At 38.9% G+C, this 14,066-nt stretch overlaps 1 protein-coding gene across 17 annotated transcripts in view; it reads right to left on the bottom strand.

The window, feature by feature from the left end:
• The window catches only part of VPS54 (VPS54 subunit of GARP complex), a 121,186-nt gene that overhangs the window by 29,106 nt on the left and 78,014 nt on the right, over positions 1-14,066 (bottom strand). For 15 of the 17 annotated variants that reach the window (XR_016395293.1, XR_016395291.1, XR_016395292.1 and 12 more), the window contains 5 exons: positions 4,740-4,803; positions 2,154-2,259; positions 1,165-1,252; positions 462-583; positions 273-353 (listed from right to left, as the gene is read on the bottom strand). Coding sequence is in view for 13 of the 17 variants with exons in the window: in XM_089922328.1 (XP_089778454.1) it covers positions 273-353; positions 462-583; positions 1,165-1,252; positions 2,154-2,259; positions 4,740-4,803 (461 nt within the window). In the remaining 4 variants the exon portion in view is untranslated. Of the gene's footprint in view, positions 1-272; positions 354-461; positions 584-1,164; positions 1,253-1,412; positions 1,896-2,153; positions 2,260-4,739; positions 4,804-14,066 lie in introns of those variants that run through there. The other 2 variants (XR_016395294.1, XM_089922332.1) reach the window with 2 other exon arrangements.

The following is a 14,066-nucleotide window of genomic DNA, read 5'->3' as shown; positions in this document are numbered from 1 at the left end:
CTCTGGAAGGCTTTCAGACTAAAATATGCTTTGAAGATACATAATTTTCAATGCAGCTAATATAAAATTACTTCTATATAGGGTTTCTATCATCCTTGAAATCATCTTCCCCCACCCCTACCCCCAAGTCCCTTAGGAAATGAATATCACCTATTTGGGTGATCTGAACATTTGAGTTTTTCCCTAAACCCAGAACAATTTTGATTTGTTAGACAACTGTGAAAAGTCACAACGCTTTCAAGCAAAGCCTAATAATTTCCGTAAATTATTACCTTAGATAACAGCTTGTCAAATAAGCTATCCATTATCGCCACAAGCTTAGATGATATTTCAGCTATGTGGTCATGGTAGTCCTGTAATGAGAAACGTTATATTTTAAAGTCCCTGGGACACATCTAAAATACTTATCAATTACAGAGTTAAATTTATGAAACTCCAGTAGAAAATACATGGAAAGGTACCTTAGTGATATGATCAAAATGCCTAAGCATACTATACTGCTTAGGCTGCAGTCGAGCTTCAAAATGAGCCCTGATCACAGGAATGTAGTGCACGATTAACTGCAAACAGCGTGAAGAAAGAGCTGAAGATCCGGGAGGTAGACATACCATGGAGAAAAAAAAAGGTATTAGCTGGTATTTAAGGTATTTAATTACCTATCAAATTATGTAAAAGATATCAATTAATTTTATACAGACCCCAGTTTATTACATAAATGAAGAACACAGTAACAGAAAGCAACATATTTCATATTTTTTGTTTAAGAAAATCAGTTGGTACTGAATGATGTAATGAATGATGCTGCTTTTCCAATGGACTCAAGTTGTGAGCAGTACTGGCATGAGGAAGCTAACGGGACAACTGAGTCTCTTCTGACATTCAGATACCTTTCACCCCATATATACATACGTACTTCATACATATTACATTTTAACATTTTTTTACAATAGTGCAACTTTCTAGTAACTTATATTTATTGGAGTGAAAATTCCTCATAACATTTCTCCAGAAGTTATTTTTCAGTTATGGCAATACGTAAGAAAGTGACATTGCTACTTTTAGAGGCTTTAGTTAGAGGCATAAAAACATCAGGTATAATGAAACATAAGTATAGTGACATCACTGTAATGCCTCAGCATGTGAATTAAATGCAAAAATCCATACCCAAATTTTTTGTAGTTATTGTTTTTAGTCCAACAACTTGCAGTGCACCAGCTCCAAGAACTAACTGGCAACTTCTTGAATTGAAGTACTAACAAAGGAAGAAAAAAAAAAACCCAACAATTTATTAAAAATTATTCTTTATATGCTGGCAATGTGTTAATTCTAAAAATACATTCCTCTTTCCTCTCATTGAAGGACCAAATGAGTTTTTCTACTAGGAGCAATTAGGATCTGTTTATGTAATGACAAAAAAAAAAAAAAAAAAAAAGGCAAGGGGTGTTCCCAAATGATAATATTTACAGTCTGGTAGGGGAAAAAGTTGAAAAATTCTAAAAATCAGTTGTTCAGAAATTAATCTTTAATTGGCATTCACAAAACTAGTTGTTTCAGTCATTCTAATTGGATAGTCCTACTTTCGAAAGGGTAACAAAATCTTTCTGGACTAAAATATGACAACTTAATTTTGGGACAGAATTAATTGATAGATTAGGTATTTGAAAAAAATAAAGCCTTTTCTCTAGGCTAGCAGTTTAAAATATCTGTTAATATGAAATGGCTGAATAATACTATCACCACAGTTTCATTTTACATCAATGGTTCTGAAATAATGATTTAAGAAAAATCTCTAACCTTAGTGAGATGAATTTTGTAAAGTTCAGTGAATTCCTTCCATGCACATTTGAAACCAGTCCAGGTTTTTTGACCTAAGTGGCCTCAGTCATGTTCAGCACCTAACGAACAAATCATCTCCTGTCTCCGATATCATTAACAACTCTATGGGTGTAATGAGGAATCACTAAATGTGGAGTGAGAAGGAAGCAGGTGGCCTCCTTCAAATAACATGTTGTGTTCAACCACAATCAAATGTCACAAAATTAATGTCTTAAAGATAGCTTAACCTCGAAATGTCTTAGAGTTGGAAGATTACTCATGCCCTAATGAATTACTTCTTCCAACTATTTTTTCCATAGGAGTGAAATCATACACACCTTCAATAAATCTGATAGACGAGTAAGCATGTCAGTAGTAACAGATGGGATATTATCCACACACTGGCAATATTCAAGGATAATTCTTATCAACAGCAATACGGTTCTACAAAAAAAGAAAGATGACCCAGTAGACACTCAAAACAAGAAAAATCAAACTGATTTGGCATATAAAAATCAATATTGATCTTGGTAACTGTTAAATTATGTGTTTTACCTATAAGTGCAACAGAGTAGGGACTTAGGGTAAGGCAACAGAAAATCCCTAGAGTGTAAAATTAAGGAGGCACTCAATTTCAGGGTTGTGCAATTGCAAGGTAATCACTTGCATGACACTGAGAAAGGGTACCTCCTTAAATTTTGTGTTGTGAGCACATTACTCTCTGTGTGACAGTCACACTAAGATAAGTCTCTTCCATAAGGCAGGTATCCCATTCCTTGGCCAATTTAGAAACACTGAAAAAAGCTTAACCAGTGTTTCTGATTACGTAGTAGGTCCTCATAAATGTTGAATTAATGAAGGGAACCTAGTCTAGATTTTCTTAGTGAGCTGAAAGATAAACTGTGGCTTCTAAGAACAATATACCTTCTAAGAAGTTTATTGGTAAATCACAAAAGCTTCTCCAAAGATGAGAAAGTTATCAGCTCATTATCAGGACATGTCATAAGCTGAAAAGAGGCACTACTGGGAGGTTAAATAAGGTTGAAACTAAGGGAGAAAGAGCCATTCATTACAGCACATCTAAATTCAACGAGATCCTCAGAAATGAGTGATCCATGTAAACTAATGTTCTATGAAAGTCTGAAGAGAGCAGTGATTCAAGAAGACGAGTATCTAGCCTTTATAACAGCTTAATTGTCAGACCATATATTACTCTCCATGCATCGTTCTAGAGTCTGCTTTACTGGGCAGGAGTCCATTGCTTATCTTTTGTAATTTTCTCTCTGAAGATATAATACTCCACCTTTGGCCAGGGAGTTCCGTTTTTTGGCAGAAGCCTCTTTGCCTAAAGAGCAAGAAAGCCAGATAGCTAGAGGGTACCATTTCCATCAAGCAAGGGAAGAGTAATAAGACACAGTCCTTCCTCAGTATCCACAGGGGATTGGTTCCAGGACATCACGTGGATACCAAAAACCATGCATGCTCAAGTCCTTTATATAAAATGGCGTAGTAAAGTCTTCCCTCTATATCCACGGGTTCTGCACCCTGGTTGGTTGGATGTGGAACCCATGGATATAGAGGGTCAACTGCAATGGGTAATTAAGGAAAGAAATCATGATTATATTGAAGGACTAAGATTATAGGGAGGTTGAAAAAAGCTCTGTCCCACCAGAAATGGAAAAGAACTCCAGAGAAGAAAGGAATGGAAGCTTTACCTTACAATGGGTGCACTTCAGAGTTCTGGATAATATACAGGTTGAGAAAAAGCATAAATTCTATACACACTATTTGAGTGCTTATTAGCTGCTAAGAAAAATTAAAGTGGTAAGATATGATCCCCATCTTTGAGGAATTCAGAGACTAACCAGAAAGTGCCATGAGAGAGGCACAGAGAGTTACAAAGAGAGGATCATTCATTCTTCCTGGAAGGGATGGCTGTTTCAGAAAAGACTTACTTAGTGACAAGAAACAAAGAAGTGAAAAAGAATTCTGGTATAGATATTGGGAGCTAGATTTTTATTCTAATTATTCTGGCTCCATTTTGGTAATTTTATATTAACTACTTAAACTTCTAAGCTCCAATTCTCTTAACTGTAGAAAGGGAACAATAATCCCTGAAATGTCTATTGTACAACATGGTTGTAGAGATCAAATGAGATCATATATATGAAAATATTTAAACTATGAAGTGTTATTAAAATTAAAGTATGTGAAGATATTATCTTAACTACCTATTTAATAAAAGGCATATAGTACTAGACAAACAACACTGGAATTTATATTTTTCTTAGTTAACTTGAATTTGAAATACTGTTTTTGGTAAAAGACCTAATGACAAATGATGATAATGGAAATAACTACCAACAACTATCAACTTCTTGTTAGGTACTAGAACTGTGCTAGATTCTTTACATGAATTACCTGTTTAATTTCACAATAATTCTAAGTATAGTACTATTGTCCACATTTTGTTTTATAAATAAGGAAACTGAGGCGCACAGAGTAACTTGCCCAAGGCCACAAAGTAACAGAGCTGCTGGGACTCAAACCTAAGCAGTCTGATTCACAACTTTAACTACTATGCTGTATACTACACACTAAAAAAGTTGCAGGAAAAAAAGAAAGAGCTTGAGACACTTATAACATCATGGAGCCACTATAGCACCCTTGGATTATGTACCTCTAGGTTCTTGTTACATGAGAAAAATCAACCAACCCCTTTTTTTGTTAAGCCAGTGTAGTCCTAATGGGTACAGAATACTACAAAATATAGAAAAATAAAAAGGAATCCATAAAATTTCTTTAAAATTCTTTGTAAGATTTACAATTGTTAATCCAAAATTTCCAATTCACATCAAGGGGTAACTAAAAGACATATGTTTTAAATACTTGATTCAACTAATGAAGAAAAACGTGTCACTCACCCAACAACAGCATACTGTTGTCCCTCGACAATGAGAACTTCAGCTGGTTTCCTTTCTTCTGTAGCTAGAGAGTAAAGCGAATAAAGAGACATGGGTAAAAGATGAAACAAAATATTGGATAAAAAATTTAAACTGGAAAAAACTGAAAAAGTTCCTATTCAGGGCCTGAAACTATCTCATTTCTGCAAATAAATCTACTTGTTGGGAAACAATTCAGCACAAAGTAAATAAAGTATACTGCATTTGGAATCAGAGAAATCTGGATTTGAATTCCAGTACTGCCAATTACTGGATGCAAGACTAGGCCAATTACTTCTTTTGAATCTCAATATCTGTATCCATTAGACATGGACAACAATATCTACCTTTCAGTGTTGTTACTGAAAGAGATAATGCTTATGAACTGGCTATCCTCTAGGTCTGGCACATGGCAGATGATCGATAAGAAGTAAAGGAAAAAGAATGTTATTAGTTGGGAAAGGCAGAACTAGCATTTCAACTGGTTATCTTTTCTTTATTATAACCCTTAGAGTACAACTTAATTCCTAAATTCAATGGAGAGATTATGTATTACTTTTCAAGATTTTAATCCAAAGGTTACTTTATTTTCAGCATGTGGTATTTCTTATTATTAAAAAACAAAATTCAGCATATTGAGGTGAAAAGAACAGTGGACTGGATTACTGCCCTGAATCAGCCAAATTAAACAGATTACCATGCGCAAGTAAGTCATCATGCTTCCCTAAGCTTCAAATCCTTTTGTTCTAAGACATTAAATATCTACTTCCTCATCTCTTTCAAGGAAAGAAATTCAGTGTGATATAATTTCTAATCACAATTCACTCTGTATGTCAGATTAAGTTTTTTGAGGACAGGGGTTGTGTCTAAACCAATTCTCAATACTGCAGAGAAATGGCTTAGCACAGTAGTTAAGAGGAAGGGCCCTAAAGTCAGTCTGCCTGCAGTTGGATCCCAGCTCTACCACTTCCTAGCCAGGTAACCTTAGGCATGTTGCTTAACCTCTTTGTGCCTCAGTTTCCATATTTTTTAAAATGGGAATACTAACAGTGTCTAGCTCATGGATCTGTAAATGAGATAACAATGTAAAGTGCTTAGAAAAAACTGTCTAGCATCAGGTAAGCAGCAAATTAATATTAACTGCTATCCATTAAACTCCATCTCCCCAATGCGAAGCTAAGTAGCTAGTAACTCAATAAATAGATGATGGATGCATGAATAATAACCAAGGATCCTTAACTCTGTATGAACTAGTAAAATGTTAATGGATTTCTAATAGCATATCCTTTCTTCTTTCTCAGAGGAAAACAAAAGACAAAAGCAGGGTATATGGGGGGCGGCTTGAAGATGGCGGAAGAGTAAGACGCGGAGATCGCCTCCCTCCCCACGGATACACCAGAAATACATCTACACGTGGAACAACTCCTACAGAACACCTACTGAAGGCTGGCAGAAGATCTCAGACCTCCCAAAAGGCAAGAAACTCCCCATGTACCTGGGTAGGGCAAAAGAAAAAACGAAAAAACAGAGACAAAAGAATAAGGACGGCACCTGCACCAGTGGGAGGGAGCTGTGAAGGAGGAAAAGTTTCCACACACTAGGAAGCCCCTTCGCGGGCGGAGACTGCGGGAGGCGGAGGGGGGAGCTTCGGGACCGCGGAGGAGTGCACAGCGACGGGTGCGGAGGGCAAAGCGGGGAGATTCCCGCACAGAGGATCGGTGCCGACCGGCACTCACCAGCCCGAGAGGCTTGTCTGCTCACCCGCCGGGGCGGGCGGGGCTGCGAGCTGAGGCTCGGGTTTCGGTTTCCGACGGAGCGCAGGGAGAGGACTGGGGTTGGCGGCTTGAACATAGCCTGAAGGGATTAGTGCACCACGGCTAGCCGGCAGGGAGTCCGGAGAAAAGTCTGCACCTGCCGAAGAGGCAAGAGACTTTTTCTTCCCTCTTTGTTTCCTGGTGCGCGAGGAGAGGGGTTTAAGAGCGCTGCTTAAAAGAACTCCAGAGACGGGCGCGAGCCGCGGCTAAAAGCGCGAACCCCAGAGACGGGCGCGAGCCGCGGCTAAAAGCGTGGACCCCAGAGACGGGCGGGAGACGCTAAGGCTGCTGCTACCGCCACCAAGGGGCCTGTGTGCGAGCACAGGTCACTCTCCACACCCCTCTTCCGCGGAGCCTGTGCAGCCCGCCACTGCCAGGTTCCCGGGATCCAGGGACAACTTCCCCGGGAGAACGCACGGCGGGCCTCAGGCTGGAGCAACGTCACGCTGGCCTCTGCCGCCGCAGGCCCGCCCCGCACTCCGTGCCCCTCCCTCCCCCACCCCACCCCCGGCCTGAGTGAGCCGGAGCCCCCGAATCAGCGGCTCCTTTAACCCCGTCCTGTCTGAGCAAAAAACAGACGCCCTCCAGCGACCTACACGCAGAGGCAGGGCCAAATCCAAAGCTGAGGCCCCGGGAGCTCTGAGAACAAAGAAGAGAAAGGGAAATCTCTCCCAGCAGCCTCAGAAGCAGCGGATTAAAGCTCCACAATCAACTTGATATACCCTGCATCTGTGGAATACCTGAATAGACAAGGAATGATCCCAAATTGAAGAGGTGGACTTTAGGAGCGAGATCTATGATTTTTTTCCCCTTTCCTCTTTTTGTGAATGTGTACGTGTATGCTTCTGTGTGAGATCTTGTCTGTATAGTCTTGCTTCCACCATTTGTCCTAGGGCTCTATCCGTCCATGGTTTTTTTAAAAAACTATTTTTCTTAATAATTAATTGTAATAACTTTATTATACTTTACCTTCGTTCTTTCTTTCTTTCCTTCCTTCCTTCCCTCCTTTAGACAACGAATCACCCCAAATTGAGGAGGTGGTCTCTGAGAACAAGATTTATGATTTTTCCCCCTTTACCTCTTTTTGTGAGGGTGTATGTGTATGCTTCTGTGTAAGATTTTCTCTGTATAGCTTTGCTTCCAACATTTGTCCTAAGGTTCTATCCGTCCCTTTTTTTTTAAAAATATTTTTTAATTCAATAACTATATTATACTTTATTTTATTTTTACTGTATCTTCTTTCTTTCTCTCTTTTTTCCTTCTTTCCCTCCTTCCTTCCTTCCTTCCTCCCTCCCTCCCTCCTTTCTTTCCTTCTTTGCTTCTTTCTTCTTTCCTTCCTTTCCTCCTTTCCTTCTTTCTTTCCTCATACTTCTACTAATTCTACTTTTTCTCCCTTTTATTCTGAGCCGTGTGGATGAAAGGCTCTTGGTGCTCCAGCCAGGAGTCAGGGCTCTGCCTCTGAGGTAGGAGAGCCAACTTCAGGTCACTGGTCAACAAGAGACCTCCCAGCTCCACATAATATTAAACGGCGGAAATCTCCCAGAGACCTCCATCTTAACACCAGCACCCAGCTTCACTCAAAGACCAGCAAGCCACAGTGCTGGACAACCTATGCCAAACAACTAGCAAAACAGGAACACAACCCCACCCATTAGCAGAGAGGCGGCCTAAAATCATAATAAGGCCACAGACACCCCAAAACACACCACCAGACGTGAACCTGCCCACTAGAGAGACAAGATCCAGCCTCATCCACCAGAACACAGGCACTAGTCCCCTCCACCAGGAAGCCTACACAACCCACTGAAACAACCTTAGCCACTGGAGACAGACATCAAAAACAACGGGCACTACGAACCTGCAGCCTGCAAAAAGGAGACCCCAAACACAGTAAGATAAGCAAAATGAGAAGACAGAAAAACACACAGCAGATGAAGGAGCAAGATAAAAATGCACCAGACCTAACAAATGAAGAGGAAATAGGCAGTGTACCTGAAAAAGAATTCAGAGTAATGATAGTAAGGATGATCCGAAATCTTGGAAATAGAATGGACAAAATGCAAGAAACAGTTAACAAGGACCTAGAAGAAATAAAGATGAAACAAGCAACGATGAACAACGCAATAAATGAAATTAAAAATACTCTAGAAGGGATCAATAGCAGAATAACTGAGGCAGAAGAACGGATAAGTGGCCTGGAAGATAAAGTAGTGGAAATAACTACTGCAGAGCAGAATAAAGAAAAAAGAATGAAAAGAACTGAGGACAGTCTCAGAGACCTCTGGGACAACATTAAACGCACCAACATTCGAATTATAGGGGTTCCAGAAGAAGAAGAGAAAAAGAAAGGGACTGAGAAAATATTTGAAGAGATTATAGTTGAAAACTTCCCTAATATGGGAAAGGAAATAGTTAATCAAGTCCAGGAAGCATAGAGAGTCCCATACAGGATAAATACAAGGAGAAATACGCCAAGACACATATTAATCAAACTGTCAAAAATTAAATACAAAGAAAGCATATTACAAGCAGCAAGGGAAAAACAACAAATAACACACAAGGGAATCCCCATAAGGTTAACAGCTGATCTCTCAGCAGAAACCCTACAAGCCAGAAGGGAGTGGCAGGACATACTGAAAGTGATGAAGGAGAAAAACCTGCAACCAAGACTCCTCTACCCAGCAAGGATCTCATTCAGATTTGATGGAGAAATTAAAACCTTTACAGACAAGCAAAAGCTGAGAGAGTTCAGCACCACCAAACCAGCTTTACAACAAATGCTAAAGGAACTTCTCTAGACAAGAAACACAAGAGAAGGAAAAGACCTATAATAACGAACCCAAAACAATTTAGAAAATGGGAACGGGAACATACATATCGATAATTACCTTAAATGTAAATGGACTAAATGCTCCCACCAAAAGACACAGATTGGCTGAATGGATACAAAAACAAGACCCTTATATATGCTGTCTACAAGAGACCCACTTCAGACCTAGAGACACATACAGACTGAAAGTAAGGGGATGGAAAAAGATATTCCATGCAAATGGAAACCAAAAGAAAGCTGGAGTAGCAATTCTCATATCAGACAAAATAGACTTTAAAATAAGGACTATTAAAAGAGACAAAGAAGGACACTACATAATGATCAAGGGATCGATCCAAGAAGAAGATATAACAATTGTAAATATTTATGCACCCAACATAGGAGCACTTCAATGCATAAGGCAAATACTAACAGCCATAAAAGGGGAGATCGACAGTAACACATTCATAGTAGGGGACTTTAACACCCCACTTTCACCCATGGACAGATCATCCAAATGAAAATAAATAAGGAAACAAAGCTTTAAATGATACATTAAACAAGATGGACTTAATTGATATTTATAGGACACTCCATCCAAAAACAACAGAATACACATTTTTCTCAAGTGCTCATGGAACATTCTCCAGGATAGATCATATCTTGGGTCACAAATCAAGCCTTGGTAAATTTAAGAAAACTGAAATTGTATCAAGTATCTTTTCTGACCACAACGCCATGAGACTAGGTATCAATTACAGGAAAACATCTGTAAAAAATACAAACACATGGAGGCTAAACAATACACTACTTAATAATGAAGTGATCAATGAAGAAATCAAAGAGGAAATAAAAAAATACCTAGAAACAAATGACAGTGGAGACACAAACGATCCCATTTGCTATGGGATGCAGCAAAAGCAGTTCTAAGGCGGAAGTTTATAGCAATACAAGCCCACCTTAAGAAGCAGGAAACATCTCGAATAAACAACCTAACCTTGCACCTCAAGCAATTAGAGAAAGAAGAACAAAAAAACCCCAAAGCTAGCAGAAGGAAAGAAATCATAAAAATCAGATCAAAAATAAATGAAAAAGAAATGAAGGAAACGATAGCAAAGATCAATAAAACTAAAAGCTGGTTCTTTGAGAAGATAAACAAAATAGATAAACCACTAGCCAGACTCATCAAGAAAAAAAGGGAGAAGACTCAAATCAATAGAATTAGAAATGAAAAAGGAGAAGTAACAACTGACACTGCAGAAATACAAAAGATCATGAGAAATTACTACAAGCAACTCTATGCCAATAAAATGGACAATCTCGAAGAAATGGACAAATTCTTAGAAATGCACAACCTGCCAAGACTGAATCAGGAAGAAATAGAAAATATGAACAGACCAATCACAAGCAATGAAATTGAAACTGTGATTAAAAATCTTCCAACAAACAAAAGCCCAGGACCAGGTGGCTTCACAGGTGAATTCTATCAAACGTTTAGAGAAGAGCTAAAACCTGTCCTTCTCAAACTCTTCCAAAATATAGCAGAGGGAGGAACACTCCCAAATTCCTTCTACGAGGCCACCATCACCTTGATACCAAAACCAGACAAGGATGTCACAAAGAAAGAAAACTACAGGCCAATATCACTGATGAACATAGATGCAAAAATCCTCAACAAAATACTAGCAAACAGAATCCAACAGCACATTAAAAGGATCATACACCATGATCAAGTGGGGTTTATTCCAGGAATGCAAGGATTCTTCAATATACGCAAATCTATCAATGTGATAAACCATATTAACAAACTGAAGGAGAAAAACCATATGATTATCTCAATAGATGCAGAGAAAGCTTTCGACAAAATTCAACACCCATTTATGATAAAAACCCTCCAGAAAGTAGGCATAGAGGGAACTTTCCTCAACATAATAAAGGCCATATATGACAAGCCCACAGCAAACATCATCTTCAATGGTGAAAAACTGAAAGCATTTCCACTAAGATCAGGAACAAGACAAGGTTGCCCACTCTCACCACTCTTATTCAACATAGTTTTGGAAGTTTTAGCCACAGCAATCAGAGAAGAAAAGGAAATGAAAGGAATCCAAATCGGAAAAGAAGAAGTAAAGCTGTCACTGTTTGCAGATGACATGATACTATACATAGAGAATCCTAAAGATGCTACCAGAAAACTACTAGAGCTAATCAATGAATTTGGTAAAGTTGCAGGATACAAAATTAATGCACAGAAATCTCTGGCATTCCTATATACTAATGATGAAAAATCTGAAAGTGAAATCAAGAAAACACTCCCATTTACCACTGCAACAAAAAGAATAAAATATCTAGGAATAAACCTACCTAAGGAGACAAAAGACCTGTATGCAGAAAATTATAAGACACTGATGAAAGAAATTAAAGATGATACAAATAGATGGAGAGATATACCATGTTCTTGGATGGGAAGAATCAACATTGTGAAAATGACTCTACTACCCAAAGCAATCTACAGATTCAATGCAATCCCTATCAAACTACCACTGGCATTTTTCACAGAACTAGGTCAAAAAATTTCACAATTTGTATGGAAACACAAAAGACCCCGAATAGCCAAAGCAATCTTGAGAACGAAAAAAGGAGCTGGAGGAATCAGGCTCCCTGACTTCAGACTATACTACAAAGCTACAGTAATCAAGACAGTATGGTACTGGCACAAAAACAGAAAGATAGATCAATGGAACAGGATAGAAAGCCCAGAGATAAACCCAGGCACATATGGACACCTTATCTTTGATAAAGGTGGCAGGAATATACAGTGGAGAAAGGACAGCCTCTTCAATAAATGGTGCTGGGAAAACTGGACAGGTACATGTAAAAGTATGAGATTAGATCACTGCTTAACACCATACACAAAAATAAGCTGAAAATGGATTAAAGACCTAAATGTAAGGCCAGAAACTATCAAACTCTTAGAGGAAAACATAGGCAGAACACTCTATGACAGAAATCACAGCAAGATCCTTTCTGACCCACCTCCTAGAGTAATGGAAATAAAAACAAAAATAAACAAATGGGACCTAATGAAACTTCAAAGCTTTTGCACAGCAAAGGAAAGCATAAAGAAGACCAAAAGACAACTCTCAGAATGGGAGAAAATATCTGCAAATGAAGCAACTGACAAAGGATTAATCTCCAAAATTTACAAGCAGCTCATGCAGCTCAATAACAAAAAAACAAACAACCCAATCCAAAAATGGGCAGAAGACCTAAATAGACATTTCTCCAAAGAAGATATACAGAATGCCAACAAACACATGAAAGAATGCTCAACATCATTCATCATTACAGAAATGCAAATCAAAACTACAATGAGATATCATCTCACACCGGTCAGAATGGCCATCATCAAAAAATCTAGAAACAATAAATGTTGGAGAGGGTGTGGAGAAAAGGGAACACTCTTGCACTGCTGGTGGGAATGTGAATTGGTTCAGCCACTATGGAGAACAGTATGGAGGTTCCTTAAAAAACTACAAATAGAATTACCATATGACCCAGCAATCCCACTACTGGGCATATACCCTGAGAAAGCCAAAATTCAAAAAGAGTCATGTACCAAAATGTTCATTGCAGCTCTATTTACAATAGCCCGGAGATGGAAACAACCTAAGTGTCCATCATCAGATGAATGGATAAAGAAGATGTGGCACATATATACAATGGAATATTACTCAGCCTTAAAACGAAACGAAACTGAGCTATTTGTAATGAGATGGATAGACCTAGAGTCTGTCATACAGAGTGAAGTAAGTCTGAAGGAAAAAGACAAATACCGTATGCTAACACATATATATGGAATTTAAGAAAAAAAAAAAATGTCATGAAGAACCTAGGAGTAAGACAGGAATAAAGACGCAGACCTACTGGAGAACGGACTTGAGGATATGGGGAGGGGGAAGGGTGAGCTTTGACAGGGCGAGAGAGAGTCATGGACATGCACACACTAACATAGTAAGGTAGGTAGCTAGTGGGAAGCAGCCGCATGGCACAGGGATATTAGCTCGGTGCTTTGTGACAGCCTGGAGGGGTGGGATAGGGAGAGTGGGAGGGAGGGAGACGCAAGAGGGAAGACATATGGGAACATATGTATATGTATAACTGATTCACTTTGTTATAAAGCAGAAACTAACACACCATTGTAAAGCAATTATACCCCAATAAAGATGTTAAAAAAAAAAAGAAAAAAGCAGGGTATATGGACTACCCTGATGGTACATTGGTTAAGAATCCACTTGCCATTGCAGGGGACACGGGTTGGAGCACTAGTCCAGGAAGATCCCACATGCTGCGGAGCAACTAAGCCCGTGCGCCACAGCTACTAAGCCTGCTCTCTAGAGCCCGCGAGCCACAACTACTGAAGCCCACGTGCCTAGAGCTAGTGCTCTTCAACAAGAGAAGCCACCACAATGAGATGCCTGCACACCACAATGAAGAGTAGCCCCCGCTTGCTGCAACTAGAGAAAGCCCGTGCTCAGCAACGAAGACCCAACACAGCCAAAAATAAATAAATAAATAAATAAAAATTTATTTAAAAGAACAACAAAAAACACTTTAAAAATTATTCAAAACTTCAAAATTTCAAATCTGGTATTACAGGATGAGTTGTACATAAGTTTATATTAT

The sequence above is a fragment of the Delphinapterus leucas genome, chromosome 13 (assembly GCF_059928025.1).
Source record: "Delphinapterus leucas isolate spDelLeu-1000000601 "Yukka" chromosome 13, BTC_Dleu_Yukka2, whole genome shotgun sequence".
Taxonomy (NCBI): Eukaryota; Metazoa; Chordata; class Mammalia; order Artiodactyla; family Monodontidae; genus Delphinapterus; species Delphinapterus leucas.
The sequence above is the reverse complement of the archived record's forward strand: the minus strand, read 5'-3'. Positions and strand labels throughout refer to the sequence as shown.